Source organism: Bufo bufo, chromosome 4 (assembly GCF_905171765.1).
Source record: "Bufo bufo chromosome 4, aBufBuf1.1, whole genome shotgun sequence".
In the NCBI taxonomy this organism is placed as follows: Eukaryota; Metazoa; Chordata; class Amphibia; order Anura; family Bufonidae; genus Bufo; species Bufo bufo.
Window position 1 is genome coordinate 200,306,265 of NC_053392.1, and position 16,534 is coordinate 200,322,798.

Here is a 16,534-nt window from a genome sequence, read left to right on the forward strand (position 1 = left end):
GGCCACCCACCGTGCAGGGAGCTGGAGCAGGGTTGCCAACCAGAATCGCAGACAGCCAACATTTTTTATGGACAAATTGGAAAAACATAATGAATGATAATGATTATAGGTAATACATGTCTATAGCTCAATATACTGATAAGATCTAATTACCAGCATTTACTGTGAGCTGTAAAATGATGATAATTACCACCAAAATAATCTAGTCAAGAACCACCAGCCTCAAAAAATCATGGACACTTTTTTTTTTTTTATGGACACAGGAAAGCAGATGCCTATTTTTACCGACTGTCCAGAAATTTCTGGACAGTTGGCAACCCTGAGCTGGAGCACTGCCCCAGTCAAGAGGATAGGGTACCTTGGTACCTTCGTTATGATTGGTGAAGAACCCAGAGATTGGAGCCACAACCAATCAGAATAGTAATCTAAACCCTCATCGATCAGGCCCCCACCAATCAGAAACCAATGGCATATTCTAGCAATGCTCCATCAATTTCTATTTCATATGATGAGCTGACACGGTCCTCAATACTGATCTATGCTAGTCAGCAGGTACAGCATTACAGATTGCTGACTAAATGGGGTGTATTGAATAATCTAGAACTATATTTGCAAGGATCCACTTTTTTCCTTCAGATAAGTGAGGTGGCACTGGTTATTAAAAATAATAGTCTTAAAGTGAACCTGTCCCCATGAAATGTCGTCCAATCTGCAGGCAGTATGTTATAGAGCAGGAGGAGCTGTGCAGAATAATATATAGCTTTATAGGAAAAAGATTCGGCAAAACTTGTAATGCTCTTTCTGGGTTTAGGAGTCATGTGGGCGGTCCTATCAATGATTGACAGCTAACTCTGTATGACTGACTTTAAATGTATAAATGACAGGTTTTGCTGAATCTTTTCCTATTAAATTATGTATCAATCTGCTCAGCTTCCTGGTGACAGATTCCCTTTAAAGGGGTTGCCCCACATATAATATTCGACATTTAAAAAAAAAAAAAAAGCACCTGGATCTGAACACTTTTGGAATTGCATATAATTAAAAAAGCAGTCACTGTGTTAATAGTCACTGAGTTAATCACTGAAATCTATCTGTATAGTGCCACTTAACAGATCCAGCTCACTGAGGTTGGCATACATGCAGGTCCTAGCCGGTAGTTCATCATTAAAGAAGTAAAGAAGAGACCGGGAACTACGCGAACAAGAGGAGAAGGTGAGTTAATTTTTAAAAAAATTTTAACCCCTCCAGCGCTATTGTACTATGCATTCTGTATTCAGAATGCTATTATTTTCCCTTATAACCATGTTATAAGGGAAAATAATACAGTGAATAGACTGTCACCTAGCAACCATGCGTGAAAATCGCACCGCATCCGCATTTGCTTGCGGATGCTTGCGATTTTCACGCAACCCCATTCACTTCTATGGGGCCTGCTGCGATTTTCACGCAACGCACAAGTGATGTGTGAAAATTACCGCTCATGTGAACAGCCCCATAGAAATGAATGGGTCGGTATTCAGTGCGGGTGCAATGCGTTCACCTCACGCATCGCATCCGCGCGGAATACTTGCCCGTGTGAAAGGGGCCTATGAGTTGCCAGCTTGGAAAAAAATCTAGCAGAACAAGTCAGCCAATTAACAGCTGCTGCAGCGCATTAGGAGTTTTAGGATATATGCACATGGCAGTGTATTTTATGTGCATTTTCCGCATGGATTGTTGTGCAGTTTTTGCTGCGTTTCTGCATGTGTTACTTGCAGATTTTGTCACAAATTTTCTCCAGATCTTACCCTGAGCATTGCTAAGGGCAGTCTGTACTGAAAATCCGCACAAACAATTGGCATGCTGCGCATTTCAAAATCTACATCGCAGGTTGATTTCACCGCAGAGAATTTCTACACCATGTAGATGAGATTTTGAAAAACTCATCTGCCTAGCTGGTACTGTATTCTGCAGGAAAATCCACAAATAATATTCAATGTGTGAATAAGCCGTTTAGGCGTGGAGTGGTTTAGATAACTACTGTCCAAATATACTATTAGGACTCATTTACATTTCCATATTTCACAGACGTGTGACACAGTTTTTATAATGTTTTTAAAGCTGTTTATCGGACGGGGTAGATCATGTAATATATTTATAGAGCCGGTCTTTACAGAAGCGGCAATACCAAATATGTCTATTTTATTTTTTCTATTTGTAATTATTTTTTTTAACATAATTTGTTTTGTTTTTTACATTTTTTATTTTACACTTTGCATCCCCCATAAGGTCATACAAGACCTCTCGGGGACATTTAACTTCACTTTTTTTTTTTTTCAATTTGATTTTTCCTGTAACTGCGGCTGACATAGTAGTCCCAGTTACAGGAGAAAAACAGCCCCCAGAGAGGCTGTACAGCGCAATACAGCACTGTACAGCCTCAGTGCAGGGCTGAACGAGGTCTGTGGAAGACCCGACCGCTCCTGCACTCTCCCGGCCCCGGCGGTCACATGACCACGGGGTCGGGACAGGAAGTGCATAGCGCTTCCTGATCTGTATACACAGCACTCATTGAGCGCTGTGTATACAGCGATCTAGAAGGCAGGGACACCTGGGCACTGTCCCTGCCTTCTCTCTGGGTTGCCCTGTTGTCACTGACAGCGTGCCCCCTGCTCGGCAGCTGCACGATTAGCGTGCAGCTGCCATCTCTGAATAGACGTTCCAGAATGTCCATTCAGAGATAAACATCCACCCATAGGACGTTTATATCCTATGGTCGGATGTGAGGTATTAAAGGACATCTATCAGCAGATTTGTACCTATGACACTGGCTGACCTGTTACATTTGCACTTGGCAGCTGAAGACATCTGTGTTGGTCCAATGTTCACATGTGCCCGCATTGCTGAGAAAAATTATAATATAATTTATCTAAGGCTGGTTTCACACGGGCTTTGCGGGTGCGTTGCGGGAAAAGATGCGGGTGCATTGCGGGGAAAATGCGTGATTTTTCCGCATGAGTGCAAAGCGTTTTAATGCGTTTTGCACGCGCGTGAGAAAAATCGGCATGTATGGTACCCAGACCCGAACCCGGATTTCTTCACAGAAGTTCAAGTTTGGGATCGGTGCTGTGTAGATTTTATTATTTTCCCTTATAACATGGTTATAAGGGAAAATAATAGCATTCTGAATACAGAATGCATAGTAAATTAGGGATGGAGAGGTTAAAAAAAATATTTAAAAAATGTAAACTCTCACCTCATCCACTTGTGATGCACAAGTGATGTGTGAAAATCACCGCTCATGTGCACAGCCCCATTGGAGTGAATGGGTCAGGATTCAGTGGGGGTGCAATGCGTTCACCTCACGCATTGCACCTGCACGGAATTCTTGCCCGTGTGAAAGGGGCCTTACTGAGCCTCTAGGAGCAATAGGGGCGTTGCTGTTACACCTACAGGCTCTGCTCTCTCTCGCAACTGCCACGTCTTCTCCACTTTGATTGACAGGGCCAGGCAGTGAAAACCACATTGCACTAGGCCCTGTCGATCAAAGTTGAGAGGGCACAGCAACTGAGAGGCTCTGTTATATGACTCAGAATAGGATGTGTGGCCCTACTCAAAGATGTCCATGTGTCCTAATAGGCCATGCAGACAGGGCTGTCTGTACAAGACACCACGTCATTTTAAACAAAGTACCAGGACAACAGTACTTATCAGGACCGAACATGACAGGTTTTCAAATTATCTGTAAAAAAAATAAAAATAATTTCTTTGTCTATGGTACTAAGTAATTAACATTGTTTATGGCTTTTGTGAAATGTTTGTGCTTTTCTTAATTAAGAATCATGACCACTGTGCTTTTCCCCAACATTTCTCTGCAGAGATGTGCAGCTTGCAATTAGCCCTCATCACAGCTTGTGGTTCAGCCCACATAGAGGAGGTAATACATCAGGCTGTGCGCGATATATATTAGCAGGGTTCATTTTATAATTATCAGCAAACCTTTATACAGTACGGAGCTGAAATACATTTTCTAAGGGGCTGATTTTGATAATAAATGAAGCGTTCTAGCAGGTGCAATTATTTTTAGTACACTGTGACCCATTTTGTGCGCCAGCAAAGTCACAATCAGGTAGAGCTCTCAATAAGAATATTGGAAAGGAGAATTTTTTTTTTCCTAAAACAGGAGCACAATTTTAGTCCAGTTCTTTGGATGGAAAATGGTTATATATATACATAATTAAGGGAATGTCCTAAGCTGGAAGGAACGATCCCTTTGTGTTCTGTATAACTGAACATCAATCTAGTTTTACCACCAAATCAAAAGGTTGGATAGTCTTAAGGTCTACAGGCAACCTGTGCCAGAATCATCATCAAATCCTGAACATTTGTACGGGCTCCTATGGTTAAAAAAAAGTCTCAATATGCACATAATTGTGGTATACATAAACCCCTATAAAATGCAGAGGTATTACAGTCAGGTGTGGTAAGTGATGCATGGTATATATTCTTAAAGGAGTTCTGTCATCAGACACGTCGCAATAAAACCGTCTCATCTAAGGCATGTGCGCTTGACAGTTGAACATCGTGGTCTTGGTCCAATGAGCCTCTTGGAGGAACGAGGGCGGAACTGTTGCACCTCGCTGTTCCCAGAGGCTCTGCTCACTGCCCTTCTTGCCACACCCCCACCATTGACTGACAGGGCCTGGTAGTGAAGACGTACTCATGCCTGGCCCTGAAGTCTCGCAGGAGGTTGGCCATTTTTCTTTTATGGATTCGCAGTATGCACTGCCACGGATCCACATGCTCATTAGTCTCATGCAATGGGTCAATTCCGCTTGTGGCTACCCACTGTGATTTTACGCGTCAAGACGTGACCCGTCATGGATGTCAAATCCGCACTGAAAAAATCTATGACCGTATGAATAGCAACACACATTCCAAATGGAAATAACGGAATGCAGAATTGATGTGGATTACACACAAATTTCAGTGATGCACATACTTCAAAGCCTGCGAGGGAAAAATTACGGGATCTACTCTTAGGCCCCTTTCACACGGGCGTTGCGGGAAAATGTGCGGGTGCGTTGCGGGAACACCCGCGATTTTTCCGGGCGAGTGCAAAACATTGTAATGCGTTTTGCACTCGCGTGAGAAAAATCACGCATGTTTGGTACCCAAACCCGAACTTCTTCACAGAAGTTCGGGCTTGGGTTAGGTGTTGTGTAGATTGTATTATTTTCCCTTATAACATAGTTATAAGGGAAAATAATAGCATTCTGAATACAGAATGCTTAGTAGGTGATCAATTAATTATCGATTAATTTATTACATTTTTTTAACCCCTCCAGCCCTATTTTACTTTGCATTCTGTATTCAGAATGCTATTATTTTCCCTTATAACCATGTTATAAGGGAAAATAATACAGTGAATAGACTGTCACCTAGCAACCATGCGTGAAAATCGCACCGCATCCGCACTTGCTTGCGGATGCTTGCGATTTTCACGCAACCCCATTCATTTCTATGGGGCTTGCGTTACGTGAAAAACGCACAAAGAGGAGCATGCTGCGATTTTCACGCAACGCACAAGTGATGCGTGAAAATCACCGCTCATGTGAACAGCCCCATAGAAATGAATGGGTCAGGATTCCGTGCGGATGCTGTGCGTTCAGCTCCCGCAACGCATCCGCGCGGAAAACTCGCTCGTGTGAAAGGGGTTATGTTTTTATTGTTTTTTAACCCTTGATTGACATTATACTTAGCATTCTGTATTAAAGAATGCTATTATTTTCCATTATAACCATGTTATAATGGAAAATAATAAAGTAAATGGGGTCCCGGGTCATACATCCCTCGTCTCCTTAGCAACCATGCGTGAAAATCGCACCGCATCCGCACTTGCTTGCGCATGCAATTTTCACGCAGCCCCATTCATTACTATGGGTCCTGCTTTGCGTGAAAAATGCAGAATATAGAACATGCTGCGATTTTCACGCAACGCACAAGTGATGAGTGAAAACCAACGCACATGTACACAGCCCCATTAAAATAAATGGGTCCGGATTCCGTACAGGCGCAATGCGTTTGCATCACGCATTGCACCCACGCGGAATACTCGCTCGTGTGAAAGGGGCCCTAAAAGGGTTTATCCGGGAAATGATGACCTATCCTTATCACATCCACGAGGGCCCAAGTCTCAGCATTTCTGATGATCAGCTATTTCAGGGAGCCACCGAGCTCACAGAAGCTCTGGTGAACGCTGCGGGCTCCCGGCAGCTTTCCAAGGACAGTACCGTACATCATATAGCGGCAGGGCTTGTTACTGCAGCTCAGCCCCATAGACTTGAATGGGGTTGAGCTGTAACTAGGCCATGTGACAGATTTATGGTGATGTCACTGGCCTAGGAAGAGGCTGCAGTGCTAAAGGCCTCTTCTAATAGCCGATTGGCAGGTCATGTCCCGGGTGTCACCCCCCCACAGATCTGAGGATACATCATAAATATCTTTTCCTGGATAATCCCTTTAATCAATTATTTACAGCAGTCTAACATTCATTTTTTCCTTGAATAACCCCCGCATCTGCTTTGTTAGTGCCTAGTAGCACCAGTTATAAGATATTTTTGGTGCACCAAGTTCTTAGATGTTAAAAACTGCACTGAATTCATACATACACACATTATTCATTGGATAACCCCTTTAAAGGATCTGGAAGATATCACATAGAGTAATAATTTACAAAGAGTGCTTCTTGTCCTAATTTTTACAATATTTCGTTTTTCAATTGTTAGCAAACAAAGACCAAGAATCATTAAGAGAGTCCCTAACACAATGAGCCCATTTCATGCCAGTCATCATCGAGCCTTTAGTAAATGTCAACGTCAAGCGCTGCACGCCTGTCTACATAATGCCCGTACATACGCTGACTCACTACTAGTCATTTTCTGCAACAAGTCGCTCATTTATCAGACGCAATTACCAAATTACCATTTCCAAACACCCATGAATATTAATCACTCACTTCGCCGCAGTGAACCATGTTCTGTCACTGAGTACAATGGCTGCTCACATTATTAGCTGCATACACAGCAGATGACCATTAGAAAAAAATAAAAATAAAGTCGGTCAACATTTCAGCTTCCACAGTAGCGTAGATGGAGGGCTCACAGCAGTCTCAAGAGTATCTGCAACCAAAGCCAGGAGTTGTGATGAAAAGGGTTGCCCAGACAGTTCTTTAAAAGGATTTTACTTCAGGACAGGTAATCAATACCTGATCGGTGGGGGTCTGACACATGGGCCCCCTGCAATCAGCTGTTCCATGAGGCTACAGCCTCTTCCTAGACCAGTGACAACATGGTCATCGGTCACATGGCCTACGTGCAGCTCGTCGAATTCAAATGAATGGGGCTGGGCTGCAATACCAAGCACCGCCACTATACAATGTATGGCACTGTGCTTGGTGAGCTTAGAGAAGGATGCAGGGTAAACAGTGATCAAACAGCTGATCAGGACCCCTCCAGTCAGATATTGATAAGTTATCCTGAGGGTAGGTCATCATTATTCTACTCTAAGAAAACCTCTTTAAAGGGGTTTTCTAAGACTTTTATACTGATGGCCTATCCTCAGGATAGGTCATCAGTATCTGATCGGTGGGGGTCTGACACCTGGGACCCCCACTGATCAGCTGTTTGAGAAGGCACCGGCACTCACAGTAGCACTGCGGCCTTCTTGCAGCTTAGCCTAGGTCATGTAACATCACGTTCATCTGTTACGTGGCCTAGGAGCAGCTCAGCCATATTCGAGTGAATGTAAATACCAGGTCAATAACAATGACACAAAGCGACGGCACCCCAGGATACTGCTTCAGTCTCAGGCTGTACGTCTTATGTATACTGCTCCTATAATTGTGCTTTCTACAACCTCTTGTGGCCTGGGATGCTTCAGCATGAGGACAGATTATTTAGATTCCAATATCTAGGACAGCAGGTTCTGGATTTTATTTTTTACATCCTACTGACACTGATGGAGTGCTTAAAGGCTTAAAGGGGTTGGTCAGTTTATATTACCAGCTGCCCATGTTCTGGGAACAGCACATGTATGCAGCATTAAACCACTGGCACCGATGTCTGATGGACTAATAAAACTAATTCATATTTACATGCATGTTCCCTCACCTGCTTCCTGACACTTTCCGAAGAAGGCCTCTGATGGAGAGTTACATCCACCTGAAGCCTCCATTGGTTTACACTGGAGACAGACTGTGGAACTAGCGCATGCGCAGTTCGTCATAAGGGTACGCTCATGTAGGCCGCTGATGCAAGCAGGGGAGTGGACCTGCATGTAAATATGAATTAGTTTTATTAGTCCATTGGACATCAGTGCCAGTGGTTTAATAACTCTAAGGATACATTCACATGGCCATAAAAAATTCTCCATGCAACATTTGTTAAATGTAGGGGAAGAAAAACTGACGGGAATGACTTAGGCTACTTTCACACTAGTGTTTTTACTGGATCTGGCAGGGTTCAGCAAAAACGCTTCCATTACTGATAATACAACCATCTGCATCCATTATGAACGGATCCGTTTATATTATCTGCAACATAGCCAAGACGGATCCGTCATGAACTCCATTGAAAGTCAATGGGGGACGGATCCGTTTTCTATTGTGGCAGAGAAAACAGATCCGTCCCCATTGACTTGCATTGGAGGTCATGCCGGGTCAGTCTTGCTCCGCATCCCAGGACGGAAAGCAAACTAAAACATGTTGCAGTTTTCTCTCCGGTATGGGAACGCAACCAAACGGAATGGAATGCATTTTGGAGCATTCCGTTCTGTTCAGTTCAGTTTTGTTCCCATTGACAATGAATGCGGACAAAACTGAAGCGTTTTTTTCCGGTACTGAGCCCCTATGACGGATCTCAATACCGGAAAATATTAACGCTAGTGTGAAAGTAGCCTTAGGCCTCTTTCACACTGGCGTGTGCGCCCCGTTGCCGTAATGCGGGCCGCAATACACGAGCACAGTCCGTGGGGCAGCCGCAGCGGATCGCGGACCCATTCACTTAAATGGGTCCGCGATCCGGCCGTTTCGCAAAAAGATAGAACATGTCCTATCTTTTTGCGAAACTGAACTACGGGACGAAACCCCACGGAAGCACTCCGTAGTGCTTACGTAGGGTTCCGTTCAGTACCATTCCGCATCTCCGGATTTGCGGACCCATTGAAGTGAATGGGTCCTCATCTGTGATGCAGAATGCCCACGGAACGGCACCCGTGTATTGCCTTAATCAGAAGTTCTCCTGGGAGTCTAGGATGTGTACAAAGACTTTTTTTTTTCTTTTTCCTTTTTTTTCTGGGGAATTAATGTTTTTTTAAGTAAAACACATACATTCAGGTCCATAAATATTGGGACATCGACACAATTCTAACATTTTTGGCTCTATAAACCACCACAATGGATTTGAAATGAAATGAACAAGATGTGCTTTAACTGCAGACTGTCAGCTTTAATTTGAGGGTATTTACATCCAAATCAGGTGAACGGTGTAGGAATTACAACAGTTTGCATATCTGCCTCTCACTTGTTAAGGGACCAAAAGTAATGGGACAGAATAATAATCATAAATCAAACTTTCACTTTTTAATACTTGGTTGCAAATCCTTTGCAGTAAATTACAGCCTGAAGTCTGGAACGCATAGACATCACCAGATGCTGGGTTTCATCCCTGGTGATGCTCTGCCAGGCCTCTACTGCAACTGTCTTCAGTTCCTGCTTGTTCTTGGGGCATTTTCCCTTCAGTTTTGTCTTCAGCAAGTGAAATGCATGCTCAATCGGATTCAGGTCAGGTGATTGACTTGGCCATTGCATAACAATCCACTTCTTTCCCTTAAAAAAGTCTTTGGTTGCTTTTGCAGTATGCTTTGGGTCATTGTCCATCTGCACTGTGAAGCGCCGTCCAATGAGTTCTGAAGCATTTGGCTGAATATGAGAAGATAATATTGCCCGAAACACTTCAGAATTCATCCTGCTGCTTTTGTCAGCAGTCACATCATCAATAAATACAAGAGAACCAGTTCCATTGGCAGCCATACATGCCCACGCCATGACACGACCACCACCATGCTTCACTGATAAGGTGGTATGCTTAGGATCATGAGCAGTTCCTTTCCTTCTCCATATTCTTCTCTTCCCATCACTCTGGTACAAGTTGATCTTGGTCTCATCTGTCCATAGGATGTTATTTCAGAACTGTGAAGGCTTTAGATGTCGTTTGGCAAACTCTAATCTGGCCTTCTTGTTTTTGAGGCTCACCAATGGTTTACATCTTGTGGTGAACCCTCTGTATTCACTCTGGTGAAGTCTTCTCTTGATTGTTGACTTTGACACACATACACCTACCTCCTGGAGAGTGTTCTTGATCTGGCCAACTGTTGTGAAGGGTGTTTTCTTCACCAGGGAAAGAATTCTTTGGTCATCCACCACAGTTGTTTTCTGTGTTCTTTCGGGTCTTTTGGTGTTGCTGAGCTCACCAAAAGAATGTTCCAAACAGTTGTTTTGGCCACGCCTAATATTTTTGCTATCTCTCTGATGGGTTTGTTTTTTCAGCCTAATGATGGCTTGCTTCACTGATAGTGACAGCTCTTTGGATCTCATCTTGAGAGTTGGCAGCAACAGATTCCAAATGCAAATAGCACACTTGAAATGAACTCTGAACCTTTTATCTGCTCATTGTAATTGGGATAATGAGGGAATAACACACACCTGACCATGGAACAGCTGAGAAGCCAATTGTCCCATTACTTTTGGTCCCTTAACAAGTGGGAGGCACATATGCAAACTATTGTAATTCCTACACCGTTCACCTGATTTGGATGTAAATACCCTCAAATTAAAGCGGACAGTCTGCAGTTAAAGCACCTCTTGTTCGTTTCATTTCAAATCCATTGTGTTGGTGTATAGAGCCAAAAATGTTAGAATTGTGTCGACGTCCCAATATTTATGGACCTGACTGTATGCTCCTTCTGGTGCCAAGTCCTCTTTAAGGTAAAACTCATTACAAAAAAGATGGAAATATGAACACGGATGTTATCCATGTTATGAAACAGAGAAGTAATATCTATTCACCCATCTTAATTCTTTTTCTTCGTGTAGCTTAGTAGTATGTCTAACCCCACAACAAACATTTTTAAGGAGCAGTCACAAAATTCAGGAGGAATCAATAGTTATTGACAAAACTGAAAAGTGTACAGAATAATAATTATTCAGTCCTCCCATTAATGGTGTAACAACATTGATTTTCTACTTTAGAGGCCAAAAGCTAATAAATCGTTCTGCATCACAGGATTCTCCATGAAACAGACATTCTTCACGTGCAACAAAAAATAATCTGCTGAAGAGTTATGAATACTGAGTGGATTTTTTTGGTGTGACCATTTCTTAAAAATATACCAGTATATAAAAATCAAGGACCTACCCGCAAGATCTCCCTGCAAATGTACGCAATCCACTCTTCTTTCAACGTATTGCCTTTGGTGTTCTTGATTAAATCTGTAACGGATCCAGCACCACAAAACTCCATCACCAGCTGAGAAGCAAATAGCACATTTCAGACATGGGATAAAGTGAGCCAGAAATTTGAAAACCTACATCCACTTTAACCCATGTGATGTAAATGATACCTTCTCTAATAATGCTGCTATATGACAAATGTATACGTCTTAGAGAGGGACAAATATAATCAATGGCACTGTGTAAAGGTGCCACAAAACACTCATTTGGCAGGTGACTCCATCTTTTGCAGCATCTAAAATCTGCACTTTTTAGCAGCACATCTTCCTGTGTAAACGGGGATGTGCAGATGACAATATGCAAAGGGAATGGGGACCAAATGATCATAAAAACAATCATTTGTCCTCTATTCGTTTTGCATATGGCCATCGGAAAGGCCCTTTAAACTAATGACTTGTAAATCATCGATCAGCACTTGTCATTGGCATGGCATCAGCCTGTGTAAAAGGACCCTTAGTGGGAAAGGGGTGAGCTTAAGAGTCAACATTTTATGCAAAAAGCTGCAATTTTTTATTTTTAATAGTAGTAGGCATATACGTTTACATATAAAAGAAAGTTTGGAGGTTTGATCAAGGGAACCATTATGGAGTAGGAGGACCAGGAGACCCAGAAGGAGAGAAATTTGGCGTGGATACCGAACTCTCAGCTACAGGGGGATAAGAAGTTTTGCCATTTGAATGATCAAAGTGGTGAAGCATTGTTTGGATGGTTTAAAATAGGGTTAGGGAGACAAAGTAATATAGTTTAAGGTTTAAATTTTGTTTGAAGATTATTTTGATCTCCTTATATATTTTATTCCAAAATTGAGAGATTGGTGGGCAAGCAAACCAGATATGAAGATGCTGTAGCTACCCGTAGAGTCGTCACATCTTCAGCAATCACCGGAGTTACATAGATTTACTTTTTTTTAAGTAGGCAGGAGTTTGGTACTATCGAATCAGAAGTTTGTAGGATTTTTCTTGAATTTTGACACATCGGGAGAAACCAAGAGAGTGTGGTTCAGTGTGATTCTAACTTCTGCATCTGAAAATTGCAGTCTTAATTCATGTTCCCAGTCTCGTACCAAAAAAGGCTTTGCGGAGGACAAGTGAAAGAGAAGAAGGGAGTAAAAATTTGAAATAGAATAAGCCTTAGGTACAGAGAAAGTAATTTTTTTGAGCCAGTCCAAGTCTTGTAATGGTGCCTTGATAGATCGGAAAAAGTACCTATAAGTTGTCTTAAAATTGAAGGAGTGGAGGAAGGATATGTTCCCTTTAACCTTAGGTAGAAGCAGGGAGAGTCTAAACAGTTAGTACGGTAGATAACCGAGTGGGACAGAGATTAGGTGAGACCACAGGGATTCTGGATCTTCCAACATTTGTAAATTCGAAAGGGGGATAATACCAATGGGCATCAGGGCAGACGGGCTCCTCTGTGTTGACCATATTTTAGAAGACGTTATGCCAAACTTTAATATTTTTTAAGGTGAGTATATTGATGATTGAGTCTGTCTTGAGAGTCAGGGTCATATACCAGAGATTTGGGAGAGCATGTGCTTTTCTAGGTCAATATGGATGGATGGATGGTTTCAGAGGTTTGGGTTGTTAGATTAGGTCAGATGGATTGCTTTTTAATAATAACAAACATCTGGATCTGGGAAGGCAAAAGTACAGGTTACAAAGAAGAAAGATTGTGGGAGGGAGATTGGGATCCCCTGCATAGTATAGAGAAATCTGGGAAGGATGTAAGACTTTACTATATTCTTACTCCCCACCCACAAAGTGAACGGGATTTGTCCGATTTGTGTTTTGACTTTAGTAAGCAGAGGCGTAAAGTTCAAGTAATAGAGAAGTTTAGGGTCTGCTGCAATCTGTCCTCCTAAAATTTTTATGGAGTTACGGGGCCATGTGCCATAGACCTGGGTATAGAGATCCAATGGTAAAGTAAGCCACCCTATAGGGTGATATAAAGTTAGAGAAAAAAATGTCTAGCCATACACGAAATTTAGCACATCTTTAGACTGCCTAAGTTCACGCCATCTACATTTTAGATCGGATTAGTAAATCTGGCTCAAAGTGCCCTTACCCATAACTGGTCATCCATTCCAGGGGGGTTCTTTTTTATGAATGCCCCATAATATGTGGCAATATTCCTGTGATGAGAATACTTCTTGAGCATGTTAATTTCTTGTTTGATCTCTTCCTCCTCATCCTATAAAATGAAAAGGATCATGGTTAGAATGAATTCCACACAAAGCACACAGAATTTTTATAAAATAACAAAAGAGGCTATACACAGCAGTTTAATTCCCAGTTGCTGCCAACGCCATGTTCTGGTCCTCCCTGCCAGTTTTTTGTTACATGGTTGTAGCAGTGGTGTGCCGTATACCTCATGTGACTGCTGAAGTCAATCATTGGCCTCAAAAGGTCTCATACCATTGAGGCAAGTGATTACTTACTGCAGTCATGTGGGGTGTACAGGCACATCAACTCTGAAAAAGAGCAGCGGGAAGGAATGGAGCGTTAAAGCTAGCAGCGAAGGGGGGTGATGTGCGAGGGTGTTTACATTTTTAATTCTTTACTTACACCAGGGAAATTGTTACACAAGTCAAGAAAACCCTTTAAATCCAGGAGAGGAAATATAAAAAAATAATAATGCACCAAGAAAGAATCAAATGTTGGAAGTAATGATTATATAATATATGTAAGTGATTGGGGAAAACTGTAAAACTGAAAGGAGGCTCTAGTCCCCTGCTGGGCCTCCTCTAGCCTGAATACAAGATGAGATACGGTTGGACATGGAGTCATACAGGTTCTGTATGGTGTCCCGCAGCACATTAGCCCACAGATGTTGCAGCTGGGCCTGTAGGTCTTGCACATTCGTGCATTGCCAAAGCTAGTCTCATAAATGCTCAATTGGCAATAAATCTGGAAAATGGGCAGGGAAGGAAGAGTTGCAAACTGATGAAAGTGTTGCAATCGCTGTGTGTGCATGCCCTCATGTAACCACTGCTCCCAATATCGCCTAATAGCTAGGTCAGATGGCAGGCAATTGTTCAAAACCACCATCCTGCTTCTCTCAGTCCAATAATACGTCCCTTCCCAAAGTCTGTCAACTGGGCAAAATATCTTACAGTGTACAGGCATGTCTAGCAGTCATCGGTCTCTCACAAAAAGGTACCCTACCCAAAAGTAGCCTCTGAGAGCCTTTTGATAGGGACGCGTGGGAAGCACTTTTACACCCTCTTGGGGGGAGACCCAGTGTCTACTTAGACCACACCTGTGGTCACCTACCGAGTTTTGCATCTGGGTAGGTTATTTTTGACAATAAGTGGATAATTTTATATTAATTATATATATATATATATATATATACGGTATATATATATATACATACATATACACACACACACACACATATATATACATACACACACACACTATATATATATATATATATATATATATTCTAAACTTCTGAGAGATGGATGCAGTGATGCTGAAGAACTTTTATGATTTTATAAAATAGATAATGTGAAGTGAATTTTTCAATGACTCAGTCAGTGTGTAGTCCAATATGACAAACCGAGTGCGATCACAATAGGTGGTTGCTAATATACACAATGAATTGCCTAACATTTCTCATGTATAATCCACAGTCTGATCTCTAAGATGTCCCTTTGTTGCATCTGTGTGAAAGGAAAGTAAATAATTTATTGCAATCTTTGACTATAATTTTATGATAGATAAACCTTTAGAAACCTATGAACATTTCGTACAAATATATAATAGATATAGTAATCCTAGTACCTTCATGCTGCTTTACAGAGGTTATGCGAACCTGAAAAACCCACCTACAATACCCGGCCCCTAATACAGAGAATACTTATCTGGTCCCCAACGCTTCTGTCCCTCCGGATCTCTCCACGACCGTCACTGCATCACCCTGGCATGCATGTCACAACATCCGTCAACAGCAGGCAGTGGAGGGATCCGGAAGGACACAGGCATTGGGGAACAGGTAAGTATTCTCTGTATGAGGGGCCCAGAGATTGCTGGTGGGTTTTTTAGGTTTGGATAACCCCTTTAAGTTAAAGGGGTTTTCCAATAATCAATAGTTATCACCTATCCACAAGATAAATGCCAATAAGTGCCTGATCGGTGATGGATTGACTGCCAGGATCCCTGCTGATCACAATAAAAGTTGGGGTTGGAATAGGCTGTGGTTATGCATCTGCAATGCCGCTTTGTAAGGAGAAGTGGATGTGGTGGTGTACTGCAGCTCAGCTCCCTACCTGTCCACAGGTTTACTTTCCAGCACCGGAGGCTGCCGAAAATAGCTGACTGGTGGGGGTGCTTGGTGTGGAACCTCCATTATTCTGATACTGATGACTTAACCGGAGGATAGTTCATTAATATCTAAAAGATGGAATGCCCCTTCATGGCCTTTACAGGTCTGGTTATCAATGGGTTAAGTGAATGGGGCTCAGCTGTAATACCAGACAAGAATTTTATTTTTAAAATGTTATTTTAATCTCATTCAATCCCCTTAAAGAGTTTTTCCGGGAATCTGATACTGATGACCTATCCTCAGGATAGGTCATCAGTATCTGATCAGTGTGGTTTAGACACCGGGGACCCTCACTGATCAGCTGTTTGAGAAGGCAGCGGCGCTCCTTTCCTTCTCCATGCTTACCAAACACAGCGCCATACCTTGCATAGCGGCTGTGCTTAGTATCACAGTCAGCCCCATTTACTTCAATGGGGCTGAGTGCGATACCAAGCACAGCTGCTATGCAAGGTACAGCGCTGTGCTTGGTATGCTGCAAGAAGGCCGCAGCGCTCCCAGGTGCGCCAGTGCCTTCTCCAACAGCTGATCAGCGAGGCTCCCTGATGTCAAAACCCCACTGATCAGATACTGATGACCTATCCTGAGGACGCCAGCCCACAGACACGTGCACCACCGCGACATTCCATCGCAGTGCCAACCCTTGAATACTATATACTA

At 42.5% G+C, this 16,534-nt stretch overlaps 1 protein-coding gene across 8 annotated transcripts in view; it reads right to left on the reverse strand.

Annotated features, from left to right (window-relative positions):
• TNIK (TRAF2 and NCK interacting kinase) overlaps positions 1–16,534 on the reverse strand; it is a 335,955-nt gene that overhangs the window by 157,787 nt on the left and 161,634 nt on the right. For all 8 annotated transcript variants that reach the window (XM_040428231.1, XM_040428228.1, XM_040428235.1 and 5 more), the window contains exons 4-5: positions 13,613–13,738; positions 11,454–11,564 (exon numbers count right to left, since the gene is read on the reverse strand). In XM_040428231.1, coding sequence (XP_040284165.1) covers positions 11,454–11,564; positions 13,613–13,738 — 237 coding nt within the window. The remainder of the gene's footprint in view (positions 1–11,453; positions 11,565–13,612; positions 13,739–16,534) is intronic.